The sequence below is a fragment of the Pagrus major genome, chromosome 16, assembly GCF_040436345.1.
Source record: "Pagrus major chromosome 16, Pma_NU_1.0".
In the NCBI taxonomy this organism is placed as follows: Eukaryota; Metazoa; Chordata; class Actinopteri; order Spariformes; family Sparidae; genus Pagrus; species Pagrus major.
The window spans coordinates 14,876,577-14,892,947 of NC_133230.1; the positions used below are offsets into that span (position 1 = coordinate 14,876,577).

General features: G+C 41.5%; 1 protein-coding gene across 1 annotated transcript in view; it reads left to right on the plus strand.

Moving 5' to 3' along the window:
* osbpl10a (oxysterol binding protein-like 10a) overlaps nt 1–16,371 on the plus strand; it is a 69,639-nt gene that overhangs the window by 45,123 nt on the left and 8,145 nt on the right. The window contains exons 8-9 of the mRNA XM_073483021.1: nt 14,176–14,325; nt 14,410–14,908. Coding sequence (XP_073339122.1) covers nt 14,176–14,325; nt 14,410–14,908 — 649 coding nt within the window. The remainder of the gene's footprint in view (nt 1–14,175; nt 14,326–14,409; nt 14,909–16,371) is intronic.

The following is a 16,371-nucleotide window of genomic DNA, read 5'->3' on the forward strand; positions in this document are numbered from 1 at the left end:
TCGCTGTGCCGGCAGCGGACTAATCCGGAGGCACAGAGATGTAATCTGTCACGTTAATGATCATTTTCTATTGACATACGAGTGTAAAATGGGTATTACGGCGTGGCAGTGTCAACCCATTTACAGCTAATTGTCAAGCTGTTCAACATACTTCACGGCGCACAATTAAGAGCAGAGAAGGGAAGGCAGCTCATAATGGTGATTTGGCACCTTTAAAGACATTTCTGACAGTATTATGGCGGTTATGATTCAGGGGGCCTCAGCCAACTGCGTGCACTGACATTCCTGCCCACCTCGGTGTGCTATTAGGACACTGTGCTCCAATAATTAGTGATGTAAAGTCAGGGCTGTCATAAAATAGGATGCAGACACTGAGGAAAATATAAAGAAGACTGTCAGGGGTTAGATGATACAAACATTTCTACGGAGGCCCATAAGGGACATACAGGAACACATTTTAAATGCTATATATATATAATATTATATTAACAGTGGAAGTAAGGACTATGTTTAATGTGAAACTTGTCGCTTGTGGTCATAGACTCACAGACATTCTTCACCCACTTGCATTAGTGTCGCATTTTAGCATCTTTCGGCTAATTGTTTTGGTTTTAGGGCACATTACTCTACCGCTTTAGTAAACTCTAACTGCTGACATCAGACTAATTTCTTCAAAAAAGCTCTGATAAACTCCCTGTACACTAAACTAAGGTTAGCAACTAGCTTGTGAACATACAGTAGTGGAGCATTTAGCAGCTAAAGAGGCAGATATTTCCCACAAGAGTGTAAATATTTGACTTCAAGCTGCCAGAAACACTCAAATTGAATGTTTCAGTGTTTGTTGTGGCTGCAGGATGTATGAGCAGTGGCGGACCTCACCTTCAGCACAAGAAAATCTGTGCAGGTGTCTTTCTTTTTTTAAAGCGGACATCTACTTTTGCAGTAACACATTTGAATTTCGACTTTTTCCCATCACTGGTCTGTAAGATTTTGCACTTTCCTCTCGCCTGCTTCTCGCCTCTGCCCCGCAGCTCCAGCCAGATTTCATTTGAGCCTTCAAAGATGCTCTGGCCGACGTTTGAAGAAGAAGAAAAAGGAGAGCAGGGAGATGGAGGAGATGCAGTGCAGATTGCCAAGGCGCATTAGTCCAGCTTGACACTGACGTTTATTCATCTTTTAATGAGATTCAGCAGCACCGTCATCCATCTGATTACCCCTCGTCCAGTCGGAGTGATTGAAAGTTTTGTCTCGGCGTGAAGGAGACGGGAAGGTTGAGGAGGGGTCGAGAGATTTTTACCTGTCTTAAACCTCGACACACTGAAGGTGATGTTTCATGATAATGAAGAGCAGAGACTGGAGCAGTAATGATTCATCAAATGTGTGTTGTTTGACAGGGTGAAGTTGGATGTGCTGAGATGGTTGTTTTGCCACCTGGTGGTCGGGAAACAAAGTACAGACAGAGTTAAACTGCAGAAATCTGTGGGTCACTGAATCAGGAGGTTTGCTATTTGATGCTGGAAACGAGATTGTACCTGCATTATTAATGATTTACATAAAATGTCAGTAATTGTTGCTCAGATGTCACCTCAGGGTCCGTGCTCAGGGTCTGTTCTTGGTCTAATCTTCAATTTCTGATCTCAGTTTACCATTTTTCCCTGTGATGTCACGAGTCGTCTTGGGCGCCAGCAAGAAAATACATTACCCACAGAATAATATAGGTTTGCTTTTTGAATTATTTAGCACCTCAGCGGCGTTTGATATTCGGTCCTAGTACGCAGCCAACACGGGGGGAAGCACGAAGCCGGAGCGTGACTGTGGGTGAAAATGGAGGAAAAATTGCTGGTTCTTGCAGAAATCAGGTGGGTTAATGCATTTGCAGCAGCACCAGTGCACTTCCTCTGCACATATCAGACTTGTCCACTGTGTTACCACAGATATAAGCCGCTGCTGGAGAGCAGGAAGTTAATGACAGACCTGCAGTCAGAAGTAGGAGAGGGAATTTTCCCTCCTCCTTCTGTCTGACGTCCATATTTATCTGTTAAAGACAGATTTTATGAGATTTTTGCACTTTTTTACTCATTTGTGTTTAGATTGGGTTGATTTTTGAACACTTTCTTCCATACAAACTATAAAAGAAAGGCTACAAAAGCAAAAAAAACGAAGATTTAATAGTTAAATGATGGTTTTATTTCCTTTCTCTTTTCTTCTTTGCTGCATTTTAAGCTAAAATCTCTTTAAATCTCAGACTTATTCTTTGCTCTTTATTCCACCAGATGGCAGCAAAGTCCTCTGATGTGCAGCTCTTCTTCTGTAAGATTCAGTACATCAGTAACTGTCACAGGGCGTTTAACATGTGAACACGAGAGTCATTTTAATACTCAACACCAACACCAGTGTCTAATCTTTGTATTTGTTGGTAGTATTTGTGGTCAATGTGCAACGTCCAGTGAAATAACGAACTTAAATGTTTATTTGAGCTAAATTAATAAGATTTTTATGCTTCTATACTTTCAGCCAAACTCTGTTTTGACTGTATTCTTCCTCAGGCTTATTAGCAGGTATAAAGGTCTTGTCAATCTCTGAGTGAAAACATTCAATAATGAGCTGCGTGTTCTCCGGTCTGAGCTCAGCGTGGAAAATATCAACCCATGACTCATTCTCCGCTCGGTTATCCACTCTCTCTTTATTATTGAAGTCTAGATTTACTTCAGGAAACTGGAAACAATGTCTGCCTGTCAGAAAACACTTCCTCCTTTGTCTCTTACGGCACTTCTATCAGAGACACGAGAAACATCTTTGTCTTTTAAATGAAAACTTCTCGCTATTTTTCACCACAATAGTCGGGAAACGCCACAGAAACATACTTTAATTTGTAATGTTTGTACGAGAGCTGCAGTTTATTTTAACTATCAATTAATTGGGCTGTTAGTTTCTTGATTAATTATTTGGTTTTTCGTCTACAGAACTACACTGCAATCTTCTGAAGTCCCTGAGGTTAGTGTGGTTGTGTGTGTGTTTGGGGAGAAGCGAGGTGGAGTTTGCAAGGAAGTTTTGTTTTGCTTTTAATCTTTCTCAAAGCGCTGAGACGAAGACGTCTGTTGCGGAAAGTTTCTCCGTTTCTGAAGACCTCCAGCAGAGAAAAGAAAGGTTCTGCAGTTTTTTCCATTATCCTCTGATTAAAGACTTAAGTGCTAAAATGTAAATGTATGGGATTATCGGGTATAGGCTACTATATACTGTACAGTTTTATCCTTTAGCCTCACATTTTGCTGTGGTTTGATGTTACTTGATGCTTCGCTGAATGATAACTCCGGCTGCGAACAGAAGCTGAAGAAAACCACAGAGCTACAGTACAGCATGAGATCAGAAGTAATGTCGTGCTGGCTTGTGTTCGGTTTCTTATGTCAGTTCAACTCAAAATGTTAATATAGCATTTACAAGAGGAGTCATGACGGACAGTTGGAGATCTTGTCAGAGTCGGACATCACCGTTATCTCAGTTCAGGAATAAAAGTCGGTGGCTGACCTGAACTGTTTTCCCACTCGGCTGCTGGTGCTTCTACTGTGACCCAGATGGGAAGTTAAACTGCTGTTTGTAGCCACTGCAAACGTTTTAAAGCAGCTGTAAGAAAAACTGGTTTTCCACTGTATTTCGCTTGCTACTGTGATATAAACTGGTGTCTGTGTACGGCATATGGTCAATCCTCTAACATCGCAGACTCATCAAAATACAAGGAAGGCAAAGTGTTGTTATCACAGACAGATTTTGCTGTAACGCTACAAATCTTCAGCTCCAACTGACTTAAATGACATCACTTGAGGTAATTTTATCAGATTTCCTGCAGCTCCCTCTGGAGCCTCAGACGAAGCTGAAAAAGGCCTTAAAGGGGCAATTCATGTGAATTTCAGCTGAAAACAAAATTTGATTCGATTCTCTCTCGCTGTAAATCACCTCCATACTGTACCCTCAGTCTTCAACCGTCCATCCATCCATCCATTATCTTCCGCTTATCCGGGGCCGGGTCGCGGGGGCAGCTGCCTGAGCAGGGATACCCAGACTTCCCTCTCCCCGGACACTTCCTCCAGCTCCTCCGGGAGGATCCCAAGGCGTTCCCAGGTCAGCCGGGTGACATAGTCACTCCAGCGTGTCCTGGGTCTTCAACCGGACCTCCATCAGTCTTAGAGGCTGTGTTCAGACCCACTCCTGTGTCCAGCCATCTTCACTCTCAGGCTGCTACACCCCACTAGCTCCAAGGCTAACTGAGCAATGAGCTAACGGTGGCTAGCTACAGCCAAGGTTAGCTGCAGCAGTTGTCGGTTACTCTGGTGAAATGCGGCCTCCTATATTTTTTGAGCTACCTTTGAATGCTGAACATATTTTACAATCTTCAGTGAAGATTTGACTTCAGATCACTGTAACGAACAACAGGACTATTGTTTGGTTTAGTGTTTGGTGTCTCATGTTGTATCTGTGTGTTGTTTCACTCATAAGTCTCCACCTTTAAGTCGCACTGGTCTCCGGATGACTCACTGTAATGGTGTGCAGTTTCTTTCATCTGTGTGTGTCAGTGAGTATCTAAGCGCTGTGTCTGCACCAGCTGTATTTTATATCCTCTCATTAGATGCCGTTCTTCTGATGTAACGGCTCATTATGATTTATACATGAGGCACTGAAACTCGACGTCTCAGCCCCACTTGCCTCATTTTTTTGAAGAAGAAGAAGTGGGAGAGATTTGGGGGGTCTGATTCTGGCTCAGTGTTGATTTGCTTTCTCATTCATAACCAGTCAGGCGGCGCGTTTCTCAGCCTGTTCTTTATTTGTGGCGGTTCTGCGTCGCTCGTTGCACTGGGGACACTTCTGATCACAGTTTTCTTCTGTTTTTCATACCTGAGAAAAGACTTTGTCACTTCACTGCTCTCTCCTGTCAGCTTCCATGCAGTCACTATATTGCTTTTTGCTTCAGTCTGGTAGATTACACCTCTGCTTCAGTAACATTTTACTCTAACTCAGAGATTTGTTGTGATTTTGCAGTTACAGTATAGACAGAAAACCCTGAGGTGATTTGCAATACACACCCCCCGAGCCAAAAATGCTCAAATAGCCTTAAAACCTGCTGTTAATCATCCGCCCAGTGTTGAGTCTGTGCTGTAGTCCTGTGCACAAAATAGTTTTAGACATTTATGTCCTAAATTGAGACTAAGCAGTAAATGCAGTGCAGTCTGCTCAGACATCTGTTACCATTTAAATACCTCTAAAGCTGCCAATTAACATTTAATTACTACAGGTCTTATTACACAGCTGCAAACTCATCGCCTTCAAGTGGAATTTGCCATTTTGAGTGAAAAATGTGGCACCCTTGTGTAGTTTTTGTCTGGATGTCTCTGGGCAGACATATTGCACATTGGTGATTCTGGAGAAAGACAGTCTTAAAATATCTCCACCATCATTCCTCCACCTCTGATTATGACAGTTATCTCATTAAGAAATAATGAGAATGTGATGTGAATTTAAATGTATTGTTGAAATGTCAATATGGTACGTAGGTCTATGACACATACAAATGTGACCGTATCGGTGGTTTGCAGAAACGTTTCCTGCCAACCTTTCATCCTGACGACTGGTCTGATTAAACTGAGCGCGGTAACGAAATCTTGCCCTTAGCTTAGCTTACCTGAAAAGCGAAGTGAGGCCCCATCCCCAGAGCGTTCACATTGTTGTAATTAAACAGCTACACTTCACATAAACTGGCAGAAGTAAGGTAAAAATATCCTGTAGCTTTGAGATAAATGCCACACTGGAAGCCCTTAGAAGCTTTTCAGTATCTCTCTGGAAGCTGACATTCAACACATACCTGACATTTAGCCGAGGAAGTGCGGCTCCATAAACACAGAAACCATCGCTTTATTAAATCTTCCTCCTGCAGGCGGCGATTCTTATTCAAATAAAGGATCAGTATAAAGCACACAGACAGTGTCTGGAAGTGACTGTGAAGCGAATAAATGTCAAAATTGGGCAGGAGGTGTTTCTTAGTGATTCTGAATGTGTTGTGATTGTTAGCGTTACACGCACAGACGTGGCTGCCTGAGGGGTTTGCTGAGAACGATGTGAAACAAAACACTTGTAGTCGGCTGCAGGCCTGACAGGGAAAATGGCTCGTTGATAAGAGAGAGGTCAGAGGCTAACAGGCACGACATAAATCCTTCAGTCGCAGTCGAACTTCAGTGGTGGGAAGGAAAAAAATCAACATTTCAGGCAGTCAGAGACGTCGTTAAAGCTGCGTACATTTCAATCATCGCTACATATGCTGTATTGCTGGATCTCCACTGTTAAGACATCCTGTTTCACATCGTGCAGGTACTCTCTGCAATGATTTACCTATAAAGAGTAAGTAACTTCCAGCTCGTTCACTAAGCAAGCTGGATTTAAAATTGCAGTCGTTTGCAGCTTGCACGAGCTCTTTTAAATTTCTTTGTCTGCTAGAGCTCGATGCCTAAATATCCGCCCTCTGAACACTTCTCGGATCAGACGCTGATCAAATTTAAAACCCTAACATGCAACAGAACAAGGTCAGAACCAGTTTTCGTGATGTGTTGGCCGACCGTGTTAGAAATCAAAAGTGTTCATTCGGGAATAATCGATCTATTTTTTATTTTTAGGGCTGTTACTGATGCCAAGTTACTTACCGCTTATTTTTACGCTGTATTCATTTATTTTCACACCACATCTTCCCTAAAAGAACCTGAAAGCACCGTGACAATTGACATGACCGAACACAACTGGAACCCTGACATCATTTCTACATTTTTGTCCGAACCTGTCCCAGCCTGTCGAGTCCTGTCAGGTCGTGACATGTTAGGATTGGGTTATTGTGCTCTAGTACTTTTTGCAGTACTTTTATTTAACTTATGTATTTCTAATTAATGTTACTTGAAAAGACGTAACACTCTTGATGTACTGTCGAGCTCGTGCATCCCCTTCAGACAGGGTGTGTGCTAACGCTTTTAGCTAAGTAGCTACAGTGAAGATTACAGCCTAAATAACATCCTCAAATCAACTTGGATGAGTTCTGCAACTTGGACTCGGTAGCTCAGTTGGTTGAGTGTGCGTCCCATTTACAGAGGCTGTATCCTCGCTGCAGCGGCCCAGGGTTCGAGTCCGACCTGTGGCACTTTGCTGCATGTCATCCCGTCTCTCTCATCACAGTTCCTGTCGTCTCTCAAGCTGACAAAACAGCCATAAAGGCCAGATAAAAAGAAAACAATAGACTTGGATCTCTTTGCTGCGTTGGACTTGGATCACACTGTGTGGAGCCATTTTATGTTTTTTTGCAGAATCGTATAAAAAAAATCGGAGGCAGTTTTTCTACGATTCTGAAAGAGCAAGATCCCAAAACTGATGAGCACCAGAGGGACACCATTTTCCACAACGGAGCGGCAACATTTTGCTGTGAAGCTGCAGAAATGTTTTGTGGACTATGAAACTTTACTCGACTTTGCTCGACTCTGTTTTTGTTTTTTGGGGGGGAGGAGGTGGTTTCTGGAGCTGATCAACCTTTTGACAAGCAGTTCTGAAGAAGCATACTGACCCCTTAACACTTCAGGTTCAGGGTCAAGTCAAGCGTCCTGCTTGACTTGACCCTGAACCTGAAGTGTTAAGGAATCGCAGCAGGAAACACGTGCAACTAATTAAAATCTCGTGTGAGCTGGGCGGAGATTAAAAGAAAATTCAGCCGCACAACAAAGCTGCCCTTCCTGGTGCTGGTGATGACTCATACTGTGGGTTACCGTTCTACGTCTTCTCTGTTGACTGCACCCAAAGGAGGAGGAGGAGGAGGAGGAGAAATCCACTTTACTCTCACACTTCAAAGATAGAGTGAGAAAGAGGACACCTCTGTCGGGGAATGATTTCATAGCAAAAAGGTTCAAGAGTTGATTCTCTTCCTCGCTACGCTGTACCTCCAGGTTCTCAGAGGGTGTGAGGGACGGTGATGATGATGATGGGTGATGGACAGTGAAGGAGGACGAGCCCTCAAAGTTTAACCCATTCAAAAACGGGAAGGAAGAGGAGGCTTTGAAGTGGGAGAACGAGCAGACTCGCCTTTCTGCAGACGCCCACGATTCCCCCCTCATGACTTGTGAGACAGTGAGAGACAGAAAAAGACAAAGAGTAACAAACAAGAACAGGATGGATGAGGAAGACAGTTAAGGATGAAAGATGGTGATGGTGATGGTGATGAAACAGAATAGCGGATGGCGTTGCGCGAGGAGCCGAGGGGGGGGGGGGGGGGCTGAATGGAAGAAACAATGAAGGAGATGACAGCGCGAGGGCGGAGGAAGAGAGAGAGGAGAATGAATCAAACATGAGATTGGAGTCAATTAAAGGGAAGATGGTGAAGGGCTGGAACGGATTCAGAGAAGAGGAAGAAGAAGACAGAGAGGAGACGAGATTGAGGAGTTCAGCCCGTGAGTTCCTAAAGGAGCTCAGACGCTGAACATGTTCCAGATACAAGCAGGGAAAGGTGGAGGTGTAGAAGGAGGGATGAAGGCATGTCTGAGGGGGACGGGAGGAGGGAGGAGGATGTAAAAATGGAAAGAGATGCAGGGAAACACGCCACAGGGATGATGGGAGGATGCGGAGGGAAACGTCACTGGGACTTTCCCTGAGCTGTATTTCCCCCCTCCTCCTCCTCCTCCTCCTCCTCCCTGTTTTTTTTTTTTTTTTTTTTTTTCCAGAGCGGTGGTGGGCAGAGAGGAGAGAGACTCTCTCTGCAAGTCACGCACAGCACGGCAGCTCCACCACCACCACCACCACCTTAACTCTCTAACAAGACCCAGGACTCCTTTAAGAAAGGCTGCTCACTCAGTCAGCAAACTCAGTTGCGGAAGAAGAGAGTTTGTTTTCGTCCTGCGTCTCCCATCAGAGCTTCACAACCCTTCAAGAAAATATTTTTGACAGGTTTTCCATTGAGAGTACAGCTGTTTTAATTGGATTTCAAAGCCTTGCGAGGGGGCGATCGAAGGAGCTTTAACTTTTCTGACTTTTTCGCTGGATTTTATGTTGCTCGTGTTCACCTGAGGTCATCCCCACTTTCTTCCTTTTTGGAGATGAGATCCAGTTTCATGCAGGTGAAGCCTGTAGCTACACAGCAATGCAGCGTGAGTGTTTACGAGCTGTTTGTGCATGGTGTGCTATCTGTCTTTGCATCAGGGGTGAATAGTGAACTTGCAGCCTGAGGGGCATTTTAGCAGTAAACATCATTTATCTGGAATGGAAAGCATCGTTTTCCTCCAACACACTGAGAGTCGTTGTTGACTTCATGAATTATAGAAGAAAATAGCCAGCAGCTGCTCATTCCTGTGGAAAAACATTTCAACGTGAACAGCATCTTTAAAAGTTACAGAAAAAGGTGGAATACCAAACCTTTTCTTCTTCTTCTTCTTCTTCTTCTTCTTCTTCTCCTTCTCCTCGTGGATGTCTATATGAGAGGGTTTCATTAAAAAGGCACCATTTATAAATAGGCGTAACTAATTATATTGGTTAATTGATATTTAGTCATTCTTTATAGATCAATTATCAGCAGCTAATAGAAACTCCTTCTGGGTTGCCAGGTTTCTAAATATCTCCCTGGCTGTTGTTTATCATCTCTATTCTGTATTAAAGGGAAACTCCACCAAATGTACACATTAAAGTGTGTTTACAGGTCGTGGTGAGCACTGCTGCATACATGAAAAAGTTTTATGAAGTATAAAGTTGCATTGTGGGTAATGTAGGCGGCAGGTTTAAAAAAGCAGTCCACTGATCTAGCATTGCACTCCTAAAACACTGTTGGACTCATTACGAACCCTTTAAAAACAAATGATCCAACGTGGCGCCTACATTACCCACAATGCAACAGCTTTCTCTGGAGCCACAAAGGGCTTTATACTACCTTCTCTCCCACATATGCTGTAGTACTTCCTAAGACCTTTCAACACACTTTAAAGTATAAAATTGGTGGAGTTACCCTTTAATGCACCTATAAATGCAGTGATGTAATGTATATTTACAGATTTTGGAGGCAAATATTCTTATTTATTATTTTGTAAAATATACATTCATATTCTTGTAACTTTTTGTTGTACCATTAGTCTTTTGATGTACAGTTTAATTGGCGTTTAATTGTTAGTTGTGTGCACCGAATGTAAGGATTAGCTTAATTAGCTATTAGCCATATATTTTAAAGTTGTAGCTAGTTGGTTACATTATTATTTTAAGGTCAAGACTTTCTTTTTGAAAATGAAAGCAATGATCCCTGAACTTTTTTTTTCTTTCAAACCATGTTCATACTTTTTATAGTACGAGCAGTCATGCTAACTAGCATCCTGTGCTAGCATCAGCAGGGAGAACAGTGGATGGTAAAAAAAAGCTAATAAATATGATATGATTGATTAAACATCGTCACTGTGGGCTCTGGGAAATTTTTTGACATTTAGACTAAACAATGAATCGTGAACATAACCGAACATAAGGATTAGCTAATTTAGCTCTTAGCTAACCCTTAAGCGCCAATATTTTAAAAAGTTGTAGCCGTTTACACTTTTATTTTAATGTCACAACGTTCTTTTTTAAAATGATTACAATGACCCCAAAACCAAAACGTCATATTCTTGTAACTTTTCATTTAATGTAAACATAGTGCTAGCATACTGCGCTAACAAGCAGCAGGGAGAATGGTGGCTGAAAAAAAGCTAAAATATATCATATTGATTGGTTAAACAAAAGAAACAATTGTGTGCATTTTTTAAAAACGACTTTTTGACATTAAGACTGAACAATTAATCGTGAAAATAATGTTGTATGCACCGAATTTAGCTGTAAGCTAACCCTTTAACACCAATATTTTTAATGTTGTAGCTATTTTTCTCTTTCAAAACATTTGTTCATACTATAACTTTTTATAGCACAAGCTCTCTTTTAATATTAAACACCGTGTTAGCTTGCTAGCAACAGTGGATGGTAAAAATAATGTGATATGACTGATAAAAGCTGCATGATACTGAAGATGTTTTGAGACATTTATTAGCGATATTAACACGACAAAATGTCAGAATAAAAGTATTTCATGTTGTTCTGACCAGTATTTGTATCCCTCTTCTCCTCTTCACACTGTTAAGTCACAAATCCAAACACTCTCTGTTCTTCTTTGTACTTATTTGTCATTGACACACGTTATTTCCTCCTTCTCGACAAGTTAAAACTGCATTAAAAAGTCTGAGCTAATGACAAACCTCTCAGTCCACCCAGCTTATCCACTGGAGGGCTCAGACAGTAATTTCCTGTTGCTGTCACGAGCTTCTTTAATTAGTTAGAACCGCTGGAATCATAACAGACCTCCTCCCCCTACAGTACCTCCTCTCTCTTCCCTTTCACTTCTATATTTATCACTCTGCTCTGAGAACCGAGCAGCTCCAGGGACTCCTGTACTCGTGTGTTCAAGCATGCTCCTCGCGTGTGTGTTCATCTTTTGTGTGAAATGTTTTTTTTTTTTTTGGTGCAGAGAGAAGAGTGTGTGCGCTCGGTGTGGGATTAAAGTGTGAGTGGATGTGCGGGGCTTTTGGCATGCATGCATGCGATGAAATATTCAGGTGACAGGCAGCCACTCTGGTCCTAGAAATCTCTATTTCTTCAGCGTGTTCCTCCCCCTTTCTGCAGTAGCGTGCAATCATGCTGCCAGGAGTTCAGATTCCTTCTGTATTCTCGCTTGCTTTCACTGAAACGAGTCGTCTGCGAGCTGGAAGAAGGACACGCATGCATTGAATGTTGTTACAGATAGAAATGGAGGATAAAGAGCAGGATGGCGGAGGGGGGTGTGCAGAGAGTTGTTGTTGCCCACAGGCTCCAGAGCACTTTCTGCATTATACATCAGCCTCTTCCTTGTTTTTTTTTCCTTCCGTCCTGCCCCAAGTTACTGCAGGAAATATCAAAGGCATCAGCTCTTCTTTAACCTTGACTCGATCCCTTTCCAGTCGAATGCTTGAACACAAATGAAAGGACACAACTGCTTTTTGACCAGTGCCGATTGTCCCACAGCCATGAAGGCGTCGTGTTGGAGGCGAGCAGGATGCACTGAGGGTACTTAAAGAAAATATAGTGCTCCCACCGCCATACGAAACGCTGAAAAGTGGCGTGAAAGGCGAGATGACACGGCTGAATGGACTGTGAACGGGCTGAAAACGAGGTTGTGTATTTATAGGCCTGAATGAGTTGTGTGGCCTTATTGTTGGTATTGACAGAAGAGGATGGCTTCATCTTCCTTCTCTCGGCCTGCTCCAAGTTACAAGTGTAGTTCAATATCGGTGAGCAAAGACACACTTCAAATAAAATGTAGGGTATTTTTTGCAGTTATGTCAGTAGTTTGGGACCGATTGTTACAGGAACATACTGTGTGTCGGAGTTGTGAGTCAAGAGTCAAATTTATTTCGTAGATTTGTTTCTTATGAATCTTTTCAAAGTGGCTGAAGATGTAAAAATATCTCGGATTTCAGATACAGAATAAGCAGATTATCTTATTTTCCTTCGCGTTGAAGGCGCCCTGTGGAATTTCCTTGTAAACAATGTTATGTTTGGGCTCGTGTCCACATAGTGTTTGTTTTTTTTCAGGCAGAGTGCTGGTGGTGAGCTCAGGAGCGCTGTGTCTCGTCTCTTTGACAACAACGTCTTGACAACAGCTGCTGTTGAATCAACGCTTGTTTTTTATTTTCTACTGGGTGCATGACATGATCCATAGGAGACAAAAAATATGGTGAATATCAGCGATGCCAGGAAAAAGAAAAAGTGACACCTTTCTGAAAACTTCAGAGATTTTCAACTCGAAGAGCCTGGAGCGGCCACATTACCATCTCAGCATAACAGCGACACACGTACCAGACCTTTGCCGTGAAGTCTAGTTGCTGTTTGGTTAGATGTAGGTACCGAAGCTACTTGGTTAGGTTTAGGAGAACATTGTGGTTCGGGTCAAAATGGCTACGTTGTTGGTTTGGTCTTTTCAGGGGAATTATTGACATTAAGACAAATGTAGAATAATGCCAACCTTGTCTTTCAGTCCCCTTGCAACCCCTCAGATTTATTTTGAAACTCCCCGCTGGTTGACTTTTTCTTTATTGAAGAAAGAAGAATGAAAAATGCATGCAAACAAGTGGAATTAATTTTCAGTAGAAAAAAATTTCTAAATCCAAGTGAAAAAACAAATTTTCAAGAAAAAAAAATAATAAAAGAAAATGTGTTTCCAAGTGTAAATTTCTTTTTCAGAGAAAAAAAGTGTGAAACCAAGTAAAAAAAAAATTTAAAGAAAAAAACGTGAAACTGAGGGAAAAAAACATTTCAAGAAAAAAATGTGTGAAACCAGGTGAAAAGAAATTTGAAGAGAAAGCACAAGTTTATGTGTGAAAACAAGTGAAATTTTATTTTCAGGAGGGAAAAAAATGTATAAAACCAAGTAAAAAAAATTTTTTTTGAGGAAAAAAAGAAAGTGAAACCGAGTGAGGAACATTTTTTCCAGAATTTTTAAATTTTTTTTTAAATTGTTTTTTTTTTCCTCGAGAACCAAAAAAAAAAAAAGTTTGAAACAGTAAAAAAAAAAAAAAATTCAGGTAAACAAAAACGTGTGAAACCGGTTTATTATCCGTTTGTTTTTTATTTTTTACTGGGTGCATGATCTGTAGGAGACAAAAAATATGGTGAATATTATCAACTATGCCAGGAAAAAGAAAAAGTGACGCCTTTTGCTGAAAAGCGGAGAGATTTCCAACTCCAAGCGCCCGGAGCGGCTGCACAAGAAATAAAATATTTCCCGGTTCCCAAAACAACATAACCGTTGCAGCGTAACAGCGACACACGTGTACCGGACCTTTGCTGTGAAGTCCAGTTGCTGGTTGGTTAGATGTAGATACCAAAATTAGTTTAGGAGAACATTGAGATTTGGGTCAAAATGACTACGTTGTTGGTTTGGTCTTTTCAGGGGAATTATTGACATTATGCTGTATTCTCACAACCCTAACCCGAGTGATATTAGATTATAATAGCAGACTCACATTTAGGGGTTGTTTTTGCAGCACTACCTCCGCTAATGCTCCATTCAAGCTTTTCATTAAGATCCAAAAGCTGAAAATGTTCTGTTGTCTTTTTTTGTTTGTGTAGCACCCCACCGGGCTAGAAGACATCAGCCCCAGTGATGAGGTGACGGATACGGAGGATAACGAAGAGGAGGACCTGGGTGTCCTGGACGACCAGCGGAGCATCATCCTCCACCTGCTCTCCCAGCTCAAACTGGGCATGGACCTCACTCGGGTAACACGCTGAAACACTGCAGACTAATTTATTGTCACAAATGTGGGGTTTTCGGGTCACATTTTAACATTTTGGCTTTCCTAGGTGGTGTTGCCGACTTTCATTCTGGAAAAGCGATCCCTCCTGGAGATGTACGCCAACTTCATGGCCCACCCCGACATGTTCCTGTCGATCACAGCCGGGGCCACCGCCGAGGACCGCATAGTCCGTTTTGTCGAGTACTACCTGACCGCCTTCCACGAGGGGAGGAAAGGCGCCGTGGCCAAGAAGCCCTACAACCCCGTGCTGGGGGAGACCTTCCACTGTTCCTGGGAAGTGCCTCGGGAAAAAGTCAAACCGTTGGTCAGATCGAACCAGGGGTCCTCGAGGGAGCCGAGCAGGGGCCCCAACAACACGCAGCAGGGCGACGACTCACCGGGAGGCTGCTACAGAGTCCGGTTCGTGGCCGAGCAGGTGTCTCATCATCCGCCGGTGTCGGGGTTTTACTGCGAGTGCCGGGAGAGGAGCATGTGCGTCAACGCTCATGTGTGGACCAAGAGCAAGTTCATGGGAATGTCGATAGGAGTGTCCATGGTGGGAGAAGGTGAGTGAGCTGAAGCACAACAGAGGAAACGAACACATCTGAACCATCTGAAATTCTCCTTGTGATTTAGATTTCTTTGTTCGACGGAGAGCTGACAAAAGAGGGCAACATAAAAATAACAGTACGTTCATAAATAAAACATACGCAGGGCGGAGAGTCGTCTCAGTGGTGGAACAAGTACTCAGGACCTTTACTGAAGAAAAACAACAAAAGTATTAATGCTGAAATTTACTTAAACTCAATTACATACTATGACTGTCAGATAGCTGTAGTACTATATTTGGCTCTGACGTGCAGTGGAGTAGAAATACAAAGCTGCATGAATGAATATTAATTGACTGAAAATGGGTTTTTCTGAACCGACTTTAATTTACAGAGAATAAAAGCTTCCTGCAATTCAAACTGTCTTTGTGTTGACAAGGTGCTGACATAGAATATATGAGCTGTACTGACATTATAATCCAGAGAGGGTGGATGAAACAGAAACACTTACATATACTTTATTTATTCAGGAAGTCACACTGAGATCAAGATGACAGTTTACGAGTACAGAATAAAATAAAATGATAATAAAAATGGTGAAAGTGATAATGACAAAGAAATGTTTTGAAATGTTTTAAGATTTAAATATATAATCATATAGATTGAAATATGTAACATTTGTAAAATGGAATGGAATATAAATATAACAATATTCATAAAAAATACTTAAAGGTGTATAAATTAGGAGGAGCTGGGAGAACTTTGCATCTTTTGCTTTCCTACTCAGCATGATTAATTTTCTAAAACACTGAATCAACTCAGGAAAGGTAGACGACTGTGACCTGTCCAAACGCTCGTGATATCTCTAATTTTACAACATTTAGTGGCACTTTCCTCCCGGGATACTCTCTTTTGAATCAGCTCCTTCTTTTTTTTTTTTTTTTTTTTTAAAAATAAAGATTTTTCAAGAAGAAATATCATTTTTTAAAGAAAAAAAAATTTTTAAAGAAAAAAATGTAAAGAATTTTTTTTAAAAGAAAATTTTTTTGTCAAGAATTTTTTTTTTTTTCAAGAAAAAAAAACATTTTTTTCAATAATAATAAAAAAAAAATTCCAAGAAAAAAAAAATCGTCATTAGGAAAAAAACATGAAACTGAATGAAATTTCTTTCGGGGGAAAAAAAAAAACATGTCAATCCGAGTGAAAAAAAAATTCAAGAGAGCACAAATTTCATACGTGAAAACGAGAAATTTTATTTTCAGCAGAAAAAAAACACATTCTCTTTTGAATCAGCTCCTTCTGGGACTGTTGTTTTCTCTTTGATTTACACAACAATTTGAACACACTGCAGGTCAATCAGAGTTTACATGAAGCAATTAAAGTGACTATAAAACCTTTTTGTGCACCTTAAAGCTCTCATATGCTTCTTCATAAATATGGTAATCAAATTTTATCTACACGGGGTAGATCGGCCGAGCTTA